General features: G+C 41.5%; 1 protein-coding gene across 1 annotated transcript in view; it reads left to right on the top strand.

The window, feature by feature from the left end:
- The window catches only part of lrpprc (leucine-rich pentatricopeptide repeat containing), a 187,398-nt gene that overhangs the window by 142,898 nt on the left and 30,098 nt on the right, over positions 1 to 14,402 (top strand). The window contains exons 26-28 of the mRNA XM_070889342.1: positions 1,315 to 1,383; positions 1,633 to 1,723; positions 7,785 to 7,927. Coding sequence (XP_070745443.1) covers positions 1,315 to 1,383; positions 1,633 to 1,723; positions 7,785 to 7,927 — 303 coding nt within the window. The remainder of the gene's footprint in view (positions 1 to 1,314; positions 1,384 to 1,632; positions 1,724 to 7,784; positions 7,928 to 14,402) is intronic.

Below are 14,402 nucleotides of genomic sequence, written 5' to 3'. Positions count from 1 at the left end.
CATCTATGTATATTGTAAACAGTTGTGGTCCCAGCACTGATCCCTGTGGCACACCACTAACCACTGATTTCCAACCGGAAAAGGACCCATTTATCCCGACTCTCTGCTTTCTGTTCGCCAGCCAATTCCCTATCCATGCCAATACATTTTCTTTGACTTCGCGTACCTTTATCTTCTGCAGTAACCTTTTGTGTGGCACCTTATCGAATGCCTTTTGGAAATCTAAATACACCACATCCATCGGTACACCTCTATCCACCATGCTCGTTATAGCCTCAAAGAATTCCAGTAAGTTAGTTAAACATGATTTCCCTTTCATGAATCCATGCTGCGTCTGCGTGATTGCACAATTCCTATCTAGATGTCCCGCTATTTCTTCCTTAATGATAGTTTCAAGCATTTTCCCCACTACATATGTTAAACTAACCGACCTATAGTTACCTGCCTTTTGCCTGCCCCCTTTTTTAAACAGAGGCGTTACATTAGCTGCTTTCCAATCCGCTGGTACCTCCCCAGAGTCCAGAGAATTTTGGTAGATTATAACGAATGCATCTGCTATAACTTCCGCCATCTCTTTTAATACCCTGGGATGCATTTCATCAGGGCCAGGGGACTTGTCTACCTTCAGTCCCATTAGCCTGTCCAGCACTACCCCCCTAGTGATAGTGATTATCTCAAGGTTCTCCCTTCCCACATTCCTGTGGCCTGCAAATTTTGGCATGGTTTTTGTGTCTTCCACTGTGAAGACGGAAGCAAAATAATTGTTTAAGGTCTCAGCCATTTCCACATTTCCCATTATTAAATCCCCCTTTTCATCTTCTAAGGGACCAACATTTACTTTAGTCACTCTTTTCCGTTTTACATATCTGTAAAAGCTTTTACTATCTGTTTTTATGTTTTGCGCAAGTTTACCTTCGTAATCTATCTTCCCTTTCTTTATTGCTTTTTTAGTTAATTAATTAATTAACATGGTTGTATTAATTGTCTTGAAAGTAAATACTATAGGTCACAAATGGCTTCCAGAACAGGCATAAAAACATCTGATTATTAAAGCTATTTATGCCACAACAAACCAGTTGTGATGTATGCAGCTTCATTTTTTTAAATGGGAGAATTGTGGACTAATTTAATTAATTGCTGTTTTACCATAATTACTGATGTCTTAAATTTCTTTTAGTAGTTCTATGTATAAAAATTTGATCATCTCCTACAGGTGCTAAAACACAATCATTCTAAGAAATGTATTAACTTTGTTCAAGTGCCCTCTATTAACCTATCCTTTTTTTTATTTTAAATAAATTATCTTTCCTGCAGACTCCTGGCCTGAGAGCACGCCCAGGGAGGCTTCAGTGGTTTGCAGATAAGTGCACAGCCACAAATCAGGTAGGTCAGCTGTGTGGTTTCTCAGTCGTAAAACAAGATTATTAAAAGAAAATTGGTGGTGGGGAGGGGAGAAGAGAACGGGGCCATCTGTAAGCATATTTCTAATCTAAATAGTAGAATAATACTATGCAGTTCCTTTCTTATAAAACCCCTTCGAATTAGACTGTTGGAAATCTTTCAGTATTAACAGAATGTGTCCATGAAGAAAGTTATGTATCATCTTTGAAATATTTTCCTAATTTGCTTCAGGTTGAAGCACTTGAAAACATGGTGGAAATGACCCAGAAGCTATTTGAATGTGACAGGGACCAGATGTACTACTATCTTCTGAAGCTTTTCAGTGAGTGAACTTTTTTTAAATTGTCATTGATCTTTTTCTGATCGCAATTGACCTAATTCCTCAGAATAGATGAGTCTGACTACAGCATTAGAGCTCTCCAGCATCAGAGTGAGCAAAGCATGTGTAATTATAATGTATTTTTGACAACTGACAGTTGGATCATCCCACTATAAATCTAATGCTTTCTCTTTTATTCCCCCTTGGGTGAAGGGGGCAGGGCAGAAGAAGAGAATTGGCAAATGATTGTTACTGATCTATTACTAACTGAGTAGTCACCAACCTATTAAATTCCAAAGTCAGAAAGCTTCAATTTGTTTAAAGAAAGTTGCATTTTTGTGTAACCTGAAACAATGATCTAGAATTGATTTTTCATTGAAGATCATTCTTAGTACTGACTCTTCCAGCAAATTAGTTTATGGTGCTAAGTGGTATGTTGCACACAACCTATGAGCTTTGCAATTACCGTTACACAGCCCAATCCTCATGCTATGTATTTTTTTGGGAGACTGGTAAGAATGATTCCCTGTGAACAGTTTATTAGCAGTTTCTGAGCTTATTACTATTTTTCTATTCAAATTTCAGTATGGTTTGTAATTTAATGTTGGTATTCAGTCTGTGAGTGAGTCAAATTTTCTGCTGTTTCCTTTGTATATAATTTGTTTCCTCCCAGGCTCCAGTGTCAATAATCAGAAAGCTTGTCATAAATTGAACAGAATCTTGATATGCAGATCATTAATAGTTTTTACAAATTACTTTGTGTATAATTAGATGACTGCGTTCCTCCAATTTTGGCCTCTTGCGCAACCCCAAATTTAATTGCTTCACCGTTGCCTTCAGCTGCCGAGGCCTTAAGCTTTGGAATTCCCTCCCTAAACCTCTCCGCCTCTCTACCTCTCTTTCCTCCTTTAAGACACGCCTTAAAACCTACTGTCATCTGCCCATATATTTCCTTATGTGGCTCGGTGTCAAATATTGTTTGATTACGCTCCTGTGAAGCACCTTGGGACGTTTTACTGCATTAAAGGGGCTATATAAATGCAAGCTGTTGAAAAAGAAACATCAAATGTAGACTTTTACACCAGATTTTTACAGTAGGATTAAGTGAGTGAAAAGGGTAAGGTAATTATAATGGACACTGCAATGGCTGCCTTTGGGTGCTATACTGATAAAAATACAATTTGATCTCTGCTAAGTCAACTGATCTCAGATAAGGACACTGCAGTAGCGAAAAATCAGCTAGGATTCCCACTCCTGGCCGCTCGTCATTAACTGGTGAAAAGTATAATTGTGAATCTGGATGTAGGATAAAACACGGCTCTGATTTCTGCCCCATCCCCTCCGCTCCCCCCCTCCCCCTCCATAGTTGAACAGCCTGTTGATATTCACTGTCCAGGCTGACTTATGAAAATTAACAACTTAGCCAGAATTCAGTTCTCATTTTTATATCTGATATTTGGTCTGCATTTTTATAAAATATTTTGGTTTCATATTTTGTTAAATAGCAAATCGTACAGCAATTTGGGAAGTAGAGTTGGTGGGAGCCATTGGAGTTTCTGTACAGTACAGACTGAGCAGCTGGGAGGTGCAAAACTGAGGCTTGATAGCACCACCACTGACAAGAGAGTGTAATTACAGCCTGACAAGTATTAAAGTGTAACCAGGTTGCACAAGCAGTTTCCATTAATCGATATAGGAATTTGTAATGGAAAATGAGATTTTTTTATAATTACTAATTGGTCTCCCATCAAGATTAAGTGCAGTCTTCAATTTAAGCAGGGTTAAAGGGTGGAGGATAATTGTGCCAAGACCAAGATAGGACTGCGATGATGGAGATCAGAATGGGAGAGGAGGGGGGGGGGGGCCGGGCGGGCGGAGAGTCTGGGGTAGAGTTGGGTCGTGGAAGGGGAAAGATAGAACAGGGTTTGGAGGGGGTAAAAGCTACTGGGATGTGCAAAAGGGGAAAGGAGAGCAGGATTAGGGAAGGGGGAATGGGAGTAGGGCCAGAGGAAAGTTAGAGGCATGTGGCAGGCAGTGGGTGGGACATAGAAGAAGAGGATGCACTAATGAAATTGTGACACCAGTATGTTACGGAGGGCGGGAGAGGGGAAGAGCATGGGGAGAGGGCACTTGCTGGGTAGTTCTTTTTTAACATTAAAATATATTGGCTTAAGTATAATTTTTCATTTGGTGTTTTTGTATGTTAAATCAGCCCAGTAACAACTATGCATGGCACTGGGTACTCCATTTTTAATGAGTTTGAGTTGTGGATGCTGAATGGAAGTTTTTTCATGTGTTAGTAATAACATTTCAGAAAATATTAACTGTCAAGGCACATTGTGTTGAGAACTGAGGTTGCATAAGGCCAAATTTGACTAAAAAAAGTGTCCCTTTTCTTTGGCTGTTAAAAGACTAAAGAGAAACAGATTTCTACAGGATCAATCTGTATCCATATGGACACCAGCCAACAGCACAAAGCTGCCTTTAATTTGTTTTCCAGAAGACTACAAAGGTTAGATGTCACAAGAAGGCTGACAGATGGTGCAGTGTTGGGGGGGGGGGTCTCTGTTTATTGCAATTAACTTTCAAAGTACTTTTACCATGGACGTCTTCTGTGGTGCCACTGGATACCAAAATAAAACAAAATTAAAAAACCTTACCTTTACTAGTACTATTTTATTCTTAGAGGGAATTTGTTGCATTGGTTCAGTATCCTAAAAATGATAAAGGAAGATATTTTTATCAGTTACTGTTGTTTTTTTTTTATTTTTAGGGTCCTCGGTTTTCATAGAATCATAGCATTTTACAGCACAGAAATCAGTCATTTGGTCCATCAAATCTGTCCTAATGTTTTTCTCGACTTGAGCCACCTAGTCGAATCCCACTCACCTGCTTGCTCCCTATACCCTTTAATATTCCTTTATCTCAATCAACTTTTCCAATTGCCTTTTTAAAAAAAAAATTACAGATTCTATTTCAATGATGGTTTGTGACCAAGAAATTCACATTCTAACAACCCTCTGTTTAAAAGAATTTTTCTCACTTCCGCTACAATTCTTTTTACGATTATCTTAAATCCTGTTATATCTTGCTGACCAGTGGAAATAGTATCACTTATGACCCTTTATAATCTTGAAGACCTCTACCATATCACCCCATAATCACCTTTACTCTCGTGAGAAAAGTCCTAACCCCACATCACTGCTAACATTTTACTGAATCTATGTTGCACCTTTACCATTGCTTTAATATCCTTCCGGTGGCCTAACTGAGGTCTTGTGCAAGTTCAACATAACCCCCTTGCTTTTGTATTCTATGCCTCTAGCTACAAAACCAAGGCCATATGTACTTGTGGTGCCAACTTTATGACCTGTATATCTGTACTCCAAGGTCCTCTCCATTTAAAATCTTATTATTTGAATTACTTCCTTTTCCTATTCTTCATTTCAAAATGTGTCACTTCACATTTCATCTTGCTAGTCTTTCTTATTACCTCCTGCAGTCGTTCACAATCCTCGTCACAATTGCCCTGCCCCCCTCTGCTGAAGTTTGGTGCCATCAGCACATTTCAATACTGGTTCCTTCAGTTCCCAAGTCCAGATCATTTATCGGTAGTAAATACACAGCCCCATGTGGAACACAACTCATCACACCTTTCTAGTCCAAGAAACGGCTTACTCATATCCTTTGCCCTACAACCATCTCTATTCGTATGTCTGCATTCCCCTTAATTCAAGGTGCTATTGAGTCTCAGACATGGTTTAACCAGTACATCCCAACTGAGCATAACATTTTGAGATGAGTGTTTATGTTGAGACTGCAGATAAAACAGCAAGAGGTGAGGTGAGGTGGATGTGAAATGTAAAAAATAATTCTCTCCATTTGATATTTTTTTTTAACTGATTGCATGATTGTGACCAAGGAATCCACTATGCTCATATTTGCTTTTCCTGGTGAATCGTGTTCTGCTTTTAAACAATTTTACACTGGTTTTGAGGGTTTTTTAAACTAAACAAATGATTAAAACTTGTTGAAAGTTGTTGACAGTTGTTTTCCTGACATTTCCAAAGCAAGGCCCAGAAGATGGGAGGAAAAGCAATGTGTGAGGAGGACACAAAAAACCTGCAAAAGGACATAGACAGGCGAAGTGAGTGGGAAAAATTTGGCAGATGGAGTATAATGTTGGAAAGTGTGAGTTTATGAGGTTTTTGGCAGAAAAAATCGAAGAGCAAGTGGAGAAAAATTGCATAGTGCTGCAGTACAGTGGGATCTGGGGGTCCTGATGCATGAAACACAAAAGGTTAGTATGCAGGTACAGCAAGTGATCAGGAAGGCCAATGGAATCTTGGCCTTTATTGCAAAGGGGATGGAGCTTAAAAGCAGGGAAGTCTTGCTACAGCTATACATGGTATTGGTGAGGACACACCTGGAATACTGTGTGCAGTTTTGGTTTCCATATTTAAGAGAGGATATATTTGCTTTGGAGGCAGTTCAGAGAAGGTTCACTAGGTTGATTCCGGAGATGAGGGGTTGACTTATGAGGAAAGGTTGAGTAAGTTGGGCATCTACTCATTGGAATTCAGAAGAATGAGAGATGATCTTATTGAAACGTATAAGATTATGAGGGGGCTTGACAAGGTGAATGCAGAGAGGATGTTTCCACTGATGGGGGAGACTAGAACTAGAGGGCATAATCATAGAAAAAGGGGCCACCCATTTAAAACTGAGATGAGGAGGAATTTCTTCTCTGAGGGTTGTAAATCTGTGAAATTCGCTGCCTCAGAGAGCTGTGGAAGCTGTGTCATTGAATAAATTTAAGACAGCAATAGACAGTTTTGATAAGAGAATAAGGGGTTATGGGGAGTGGGCAGGGAAGTGGACCTGAGTCCATGATCGGATCAGCCATGATCGTATTAAATGGTGGAGCAGGCTCGAGGGGCCGGATGGCCTACTCCTGCTCCTATTTCTTATGTTCTTATGTTCTTTGGTGCTTAGCATCGACTCTAACATCAGCCTATTGCTCAGCAAAAATGGTGTATTGGATAAGTGAATCGTGTTACTATTCTAGCCTCAAATGCTGAGAAATTAGAGACCCTGCTCTAGAGTCCAGCCATCTTGTGATGAGTTAAATATTTGTTTTCAAAATGTATTTTGAAAATAGGTTTGCTTTCAGATAAAGACTTCAACAAAAAGCCATTTTGCTGTCTTATCCTGGAGGTAATATTTTATTGTGTTGTGTTCAGCAATGTACTCCACTTGCTGACACCTTAAATAAATCAGTTTCAATGGACAAAGCAATTTGATTACACTGGCACAGGTGGAGAGGGTTTGTTTGTATTCACTGGAGTTCAGAAGAATGAGAGGGGATCTCATAGAAACGTTTAAAATTCTGACGGATTTAGACAGGTTAGATGCAGGAAAAATGTTTTCAATGTTGGGGAAGTCCAGAACCAGGGGTCACAGTAAGGATAAGGGGTAAGCCATTTAGGACCGAGATGAGGAGAAACTTCTTCACCCAGAGAGTGGTGAACCTGTGGAATTCTCTACCACAGAAAGTAGTTCAGGCCAATTCACTAAATATATTCAAAAAGGAGTTAGATGTAGTCCTTACTACTAGGGGGATCAAGGGGTATGGCGAGAAAGCAGGAATGGGGTACTGAAGCTGCATGTTCAGCCATGAACTCATTGAATGGCGGTGTAGGCTCGAAGGGCCGAATGGCCTACTCCTGCACTTATTTTCTATGTTTAAAATAACCTGTTTGGTTTTAAAAATTTGGCAGTATTTTGGCATTAATTTTCATATTCACATAACTTCTTTAAACCAGCATTATATGCAGGTAGATTTGGCTATCGTACATGATTGATTCCTAGGTTCGTTGACTACATTCTGAACTTTAAAGGCAGAGGGGAAAAAATCTCCCTTTCAAAACACTTGAGAATACACCTAATTGGAAGACTTTTCCTTTGTTTTTTTTCTCCTCCTCCCAACCTACCGAACAGAGACCCTGAAATTATTTCCTATTCACCATTCTTGCTTCTTAAGTAAACTTCTTATTTTAAACAGAGGAAAATAATGACTGGCGAAAAGCTGATGCAACGTGGACCAAAATGCAGGAGGAAAATGTGATACCCCGAGAGCGAACACTCCGATTACTTGCTGAAATACTCAAGAGCAATGGCCAGGCCATTCAGTTTGAAGTTCCTGAGGTAAGTAATTTTTTTAACCAACAATGATTTAGTTTGCATTTCTTAGATCTTAATGAAAGCATAACCAAAATATATAGTTGCTATTGAATTTCTAGTTAATGCACCACAAATTATTTCACATTTGTACAAGAACGGGAGTCGACCATTTAGCCACTCAGTTAACTCATGGCAGATCTGTACTTCATTTACTTGCTTTTGTTGCACGTTCCTAGATACCCTTGCCTAGTCTAGAAAATTTCAATCGGCTCAGCATCCACAGCCTTTTGGGGGATGGAGTTCCAGATTTCTTCCACGCTTTGTGTGGAAAAAGTGCTTCCTAATTGCAATCCTAAATGGCCTACCGCTAATTTGAAGATCCCTCTTGTTCTGGATTCCCCCACCAGATGTAATAGTTTCTCTGGAGGGCCCAAGTTTCCCCAGGAGTTTTTTTTTTGGAGTAATTTGATTTTTCTGGGCTATCTTTTTAGTTGCAGTTCTGGCCATTTAATTTGCGTTCGTGTTAAGTGAGTTAGTTATTTTTTTTTAGTTTTTTTTTCAAAAGGGGGCGTTCCCAGCCACTTACCTCTGTTTTAGGCGTTTGGCCAGCAAATAGTTGCTCCAAACTAACTTAGGTCAGCGTATGTTGCCACTTCTGTACGCACAGAAAAACCTTACCTAGAGTTAAGGAATCGGCGCAAGTAACTACATTTAAAACACCACCAAGCACCAAACAAAGCAAAAAAGCAATAAGCAATTAATTAACAAATAAAATAGAAGGAACCCTGCACCTAAAGCACCAAAATCAATCAGTAAATAACAAATAAAAAATAGAAGTCCTACCTTAGGGAGCGCAGCGGGCTGCCGATGAGGGAGCCCATTCGGCCAGGGCTAGGGACGGCATGCTTCGGGCCCCTCCCACATAGCCTGCACTGTTTTCAGTGCCGGGACCTGGCTCCGCCCCCAATCCATTGGGCCACGCTGCGCTACGACAGAGGAGAGGCTGGGGAGCAGCCAGAATATGGACATCTTTTTTCGACGCGCTTGGAGGCGGACAGAAGCGGCGCACCTCGGATGAGGGTGCCAAAAAAACAGGTTAGGGAAACTCCAGCCCTCTGTATCTACCTAATCGAAACCCTTAGGGGCCGAAATTGCCCGCGGCCCGTCCAGGGTCGGTAACCTTCCGGGCCAGTTAACACCCGGGCGGAAGTCCTCAAACGAGGCGGAGCACTGTCAGGTAAGTGCTATGCATCATTTAAAGGGGAGGGCCGCTGTGGACTCTGCATGGCCCTTTGGTGGCCACCACTGGGCGACCAGGGAGAATCTCAACCGGGTCAGCGTCCCGGCACCCTGGAGTGTTGGGCTGCATGATGGTGGCCCGGTTGAGACGAGGGCCGCCATTGTCGGACTGACGGAAAAGTTGGCCGACAAAAGATAATGGTGGCCCGGGGCACGCACAGCCTTCCCTTTAAGGGCCGCCCCGGACATCAGCCCACGCCAGCCTCGCGTCCCATCGGACAATTTTCACCATGGGGCACAAAAGGATTGGCACGGGGCAGGGGGGAGCAGGGGTGAGGGGTTGGCGCACACGGCGATGACATCATCACGGGGTGTGCGCCAGTCTGGGGCACAAATCACGGGGCAGGGCACAGCGCAAACTCCAAATCGTCCCCAAACTCTCTGGGGCAATTTCACCCCAGGCACCTTCGCCGCCCACCCCCAGACAAAAAGACAATTGCTCCCCATTAGCGCCTACCAGCAGCGCTAACAGGGCACAAAAATTTGTCAATTTCGGCCTCTTAATCTTTTTAAATGCCTTGATTAGATCATACCTCAACCGTCTAAACTCAAGGAAATACAAGACAAGCTTATGCAACCTCTCCTCATAATTTAACCCTTTAAGCCCTAGTATAATTCTGGTGAATCTGCACTTTTCCAAGGCCAATATATCTTGAGGTTTGGTGCTCAAAACTGAATGATGTACTGCAGGTGGGGTCTGACCAAGGCTCTATACAACTGAAGTATCACTTCCTCACTTTGGAATTCCAATCCCCTTGAGGTAAAGGCCAATGTTTCATTAGCCTTTTTGATTACTTTTTGTACCTGTGTGCTGGCTTTTATTTATTTTTGATTGTAGACTCCTTTGCTCCTCCACAACTCCTAGACTCTCACTATTAAGAAAATATGTGTCTTTCTCAGATCCAAAGTGGATAACCTTACACTTCCCCACATTTATCTCCATCTGCCATAGTTTTGCCCACTTAATTAGTCTATCTATGTCTCTTTTTAACTTCCTCCTCCCATCTACACAACTTACTGTGTTTGCTTCTTAACTTTGTGTCATCTACCAACTTGGATATACAATTCTCTATTCCTTCATCATTAATATATGGTGAAAAGCTGATGTCCGAGTACAGATCCCGGGGAACACCACTTGTCGCACCCACCAACCAGAGAACAAATTCTTTATCCTTTATACTCTGACAAACGTAGGTCCCCTGCAGTCAGAATCAGGGGAAGTCATAACGGGGAACAAAGAAATGGCAGACCAATTGAACAAGTACTTTGGTTCGGTATTCACTAAGGAGGACACAAAAAATCTTCCAGATATAAAAGGGGTCAGAGGGTCTAGTAAGGAGGAGGAACTGAGGGAAATCTTTATTAGTCGGGAAATTGTGTTGGGGAAATTGATGGGATTGAAGGCCGATAAATCCCCAGGGCCTGATGGACTGCATCCCAGAGTACTAAAGGAGGTGGCCTTGGAAATAGCGGATGCATTGACAGTCATTTTCCAACATTCCATTGACTCTGGATCAGTTCCTATGGAGTGGAGGGTAGCCAATGTAACCCCACTTTTTAAAAAAGGAGGGAGAGAGAAAACAGGGAATTATAGACCGATCAGCCTGACCTCAGTAGTGGGTAAAATGATGGAATCAATTATTAAGGATGCCATAGCAGCGCATTTGGAAAATGGTGACATGATAGGTCCAGGTCAGCATTGATTTGTGAAAGGGAAATCATGCTTGACAAATCTTCTGGAATTTTTTGAGGATGTTTCCAGTAAAGTGGACAAAGGAGAACCAGTTGATGTGTTATATTTGGACTTTCAGAAGGCTTTCGACAAGGTCCCACGCAAGAGATTAATGTGCAAAGTTAAAGCACACGGGATTGGGGGTAGTGTGCTGACGTGGATTGAGAACTGGTTGTCAGACAGGAAGCAAAGAGTAGGAGTAAATGGGTACTTTTCAGAATGGCAGGCAGTGACTAGTGGGGTACCGCAAGGTTCTGTGCTGGGGCCCCAGCTGTTTACATTGTACATTAATGATTTAGACGAGGGGATTAAATGTAGTATCTCCAAATTTGCGGATGACACTAAGTTGGGTGGCAGTGTGAGCTGCGAGGAGGATGCTATGAGGCTGCAGAGTGACTTGGATAGGTTAGGTGAGTGGGGCAAATACATGGCAGATGAAGTATAATGTGGATAAATGTGAGGTTATCCACTTTGGTGGTAAAAACAGAGAGACAGACTATTATCTGAATGGTGACAGATTAGGAAAAGGGAAGGTGCAACGAGACCTGGGTGTCATGGTACATCAGTCATTGAAGGTTGGCATGCAGGTACAGCAGGCGGTTAAGAAAGCAAATGGCATGTTGGCCTTCATAGCGAGGGGATTTGAGTACAGGGGCAGGAAGGTGTTGCTACAGTTGTACAGGGCCTTGGTGAGGCCACACCTGGAGTATTGTGTACAGTTTTGGTCTCTTAACTTGAGGAAGGACATTCTTGCTATTGAGGGAGTACAGCGAAGATTCACCAGACTGATTCCCGGGATGGTGGGACTGACCTATCAAGAAAGACTGGATCAACTGGGCTTGTATTCACTGGAGTTCAGAAGAATGAGAGGGGACCTCATAGAAACGTTTAAAATTCTGACGGGTTTAGACAGGTTAGATGCAGGAAGAATGTTCCCAATGTTGGGGAAGTCCAGAACCAGGGGTCACAGTCTAAGGATAAGGGGTAAGCCATTTAGGACCGAGATGAGGAGAAACTTCTTCACCCAGAGAGTGGTGAAGCTGTGGAATTCTCTACCACAGAAAGTTGTTGAGGCCAATTCACTAAATATATTCAAAAGGGAGTTAGATGAGGTCCTTACTACTCGGGGGATCAAGGGGTATGGCGAGAAAGCAGGAAGGGGGTACTGAAGTTTCATGTTCAGCCATGAACTCATTGAATGGCAGTGCAGGCTAGAAGGGCTGAATGGCCTACTCCTGCACCTATTTTCTATGTTTCCTAACTCCCAACCAATTACCAAGCAAACATGACATGAATGTAACACTTTTAGCTTAAATGTTTTCACATACCAATGTAGAAAGTACAGATAGTTGATGGAAAACAAGGACTTGCAACTGAATAAACTTCTATATAAAATTAAAAGCTTATCCAATTGTATAATTTTGCAATTGTCTCAGATCTGAGTGAATTATGCTGGATGTCGCATCATTTGGTTATTTTTCATGAAACAATAAGTTAAATAGGTTTTTTTAATACATTTGAGATTTTTGGAAGCAGTTACCAGTTGGGTTCGGAGTAGTACATCTGGTGAACTCAAGCTGATGTAGTCTTATTTCCTCCAGGATATAGTTGAGGATCGAGCTTGGAGGAAGAAGTAGCTTGGTCGAGGGAAAATCAACTATGTTTGATGCTGTTGAGAAAATCTTGGATTTTGAAATTATATTGATTGAAGTTTCAATTAGCAGCAACAGCTATTTATATAACATCTTTAAATTTGAAGCACCATGGGATTTCTGCTTTGAGGATGTGAGGGTCCGGAATCTTAGTTTAATTTTTATGTGTTTAACAAACAAGGAATGAGACTAACCTTTTTTTGATTGGTGTGTTTTTCATCTGAGGCTGAGAAATCCAGAATATTTGACCATCTGATTCTTAGCAAACTAGTGAGCTGATTGCATTATTTAATAGATGTTTATATAGATGTAGATACATATTGAACTGACAGTTAGACATAGAAATAATGGTGTATTGTTAGGATCGTGTGTGTTAGTGTGCTTGTGTGTTCTGGATCCAGAAAGTATATTTGTGATTTTCTTTTGCCATGTGAATTTATGTTTTATAAGTTTTATTGTATTCAGCAATCCAAATGGTGAGGTTTGAGTGTCAGATACTGATGTTTTGAGTAGTTTCTTTGATGGTTTGCATTCCACAGCCTGCTGTGATTTTTATTAGATGACCGACCTTTTTATGGTCCCGTACATTCTCTTATTCTATCATTGTCATGGTTTAAGATTTTGGGACATTTATTCTGAGGTATAACAGGAGTATTGTGTGCCGGTTTGCTTTTTTAGCTTATATAGACATGAAAGCTGTAACAGTCTCTTTTACTGTGGTGAATGTTTGTGGTTGGATTGGACATGCATCGCTTGGATTTGTGCTGGTTCTTGTTTTGTTGTGTATTTAGGTATGTTTGGCCATTTTCATCTGTATTTAAAGTTACGCCCCTCCATTTGAAATTGTATTGGCCTTGATATGTACTAAAAGTATTCAACGCTAATATGAATTAGTGCTTGTTTGAGCTCTGTTTCATACAGTTTTACTATGAATGTGAATGCTGCAGTGTCTTCAACATTTATGTCCTTCTGTTACCTCCAGACTCGACTGTTCCAATGTTCTCCTGGCTGGCCGCTCATCTTCCACCCTCCGTAAACTTGAGCTCATGCAAAACTCTGCGCGCTGTATCCTAACTCGCACCAAGTCCTGTTCCCCACTACCCCTGTGCTCGCTGACCTACATTGTCTCCCAATCCACCATCGTCTCGATTTTAAAATTCTCACCCTCTTATTCAAATCTGTCCATGGTCTTGCCCCTCCCTATCTCTGTAATCTCGTCCAGCCCTAATACCCTCTGAGAACTCTCTTCCTTTAACTCTGATCTCCTGCGCATCCCCCACTTCCTTCACCCCAACATTGGTGGCTGTGCCTTCAGCTGTCTAGGCCCTGAACTCTGGAATTCCCTCCCTAAGCCTCTCTGCCTCTCTCCTCCTTTAAGATGCTCTTTAAAACCTACCTCTTTGATCGTCACCTGTCCCAATGTCTCCTTCTTTGGCTTGGTGTTAATTTTTGTCTGATTTCGGTCCTATGAAGTATCGTGGTGCATTTTACTGCATTACAGGTGGCCATGTTGAGAACCGGTTTTCAAATGGTTTCTCTGAAAGGAGGCTACATGAAGTAATCCGTTTTATTATTGTTTGCTTCCCAATCTTGTCAAGTAGATGGATAACTTTTGTATGCAGATTTCAAATTATACCTGCTGACAGTTCTGTAGGTGGTTAAACTGACTAAAAACAAACTGAGTTGTTGCAACTTGCAGAGATGAGCTAATCTTGTAAAGTTAGGAGCGACCAACTCATTTGATTACTGCGTATGATGAATATTAACCTTTGGGCTGGTGAAATGGTGCAGGGAAACGAGTAACATGATCTTGTCT

This window comes from Pristiophorus japonicus, chromosome 9, assembly GCF_044704955.1.
Source record: "Pristiophorus japonicus isolate sPriJap1 chromosome 9, sPriJap1.hap1, whole genome shotgun sequence".
NCBI classification, from domain to species: Eukaryota; Metazoa; Chordata; class Chondrichthyes; family Pristiophoridae; genus Pristiophorus; species Pristiophorus japonicus.
Note: the sequence above shows the minus strand (reverse complement) of the source record. Positions and strands in the feature narration are given on the sequence as shown.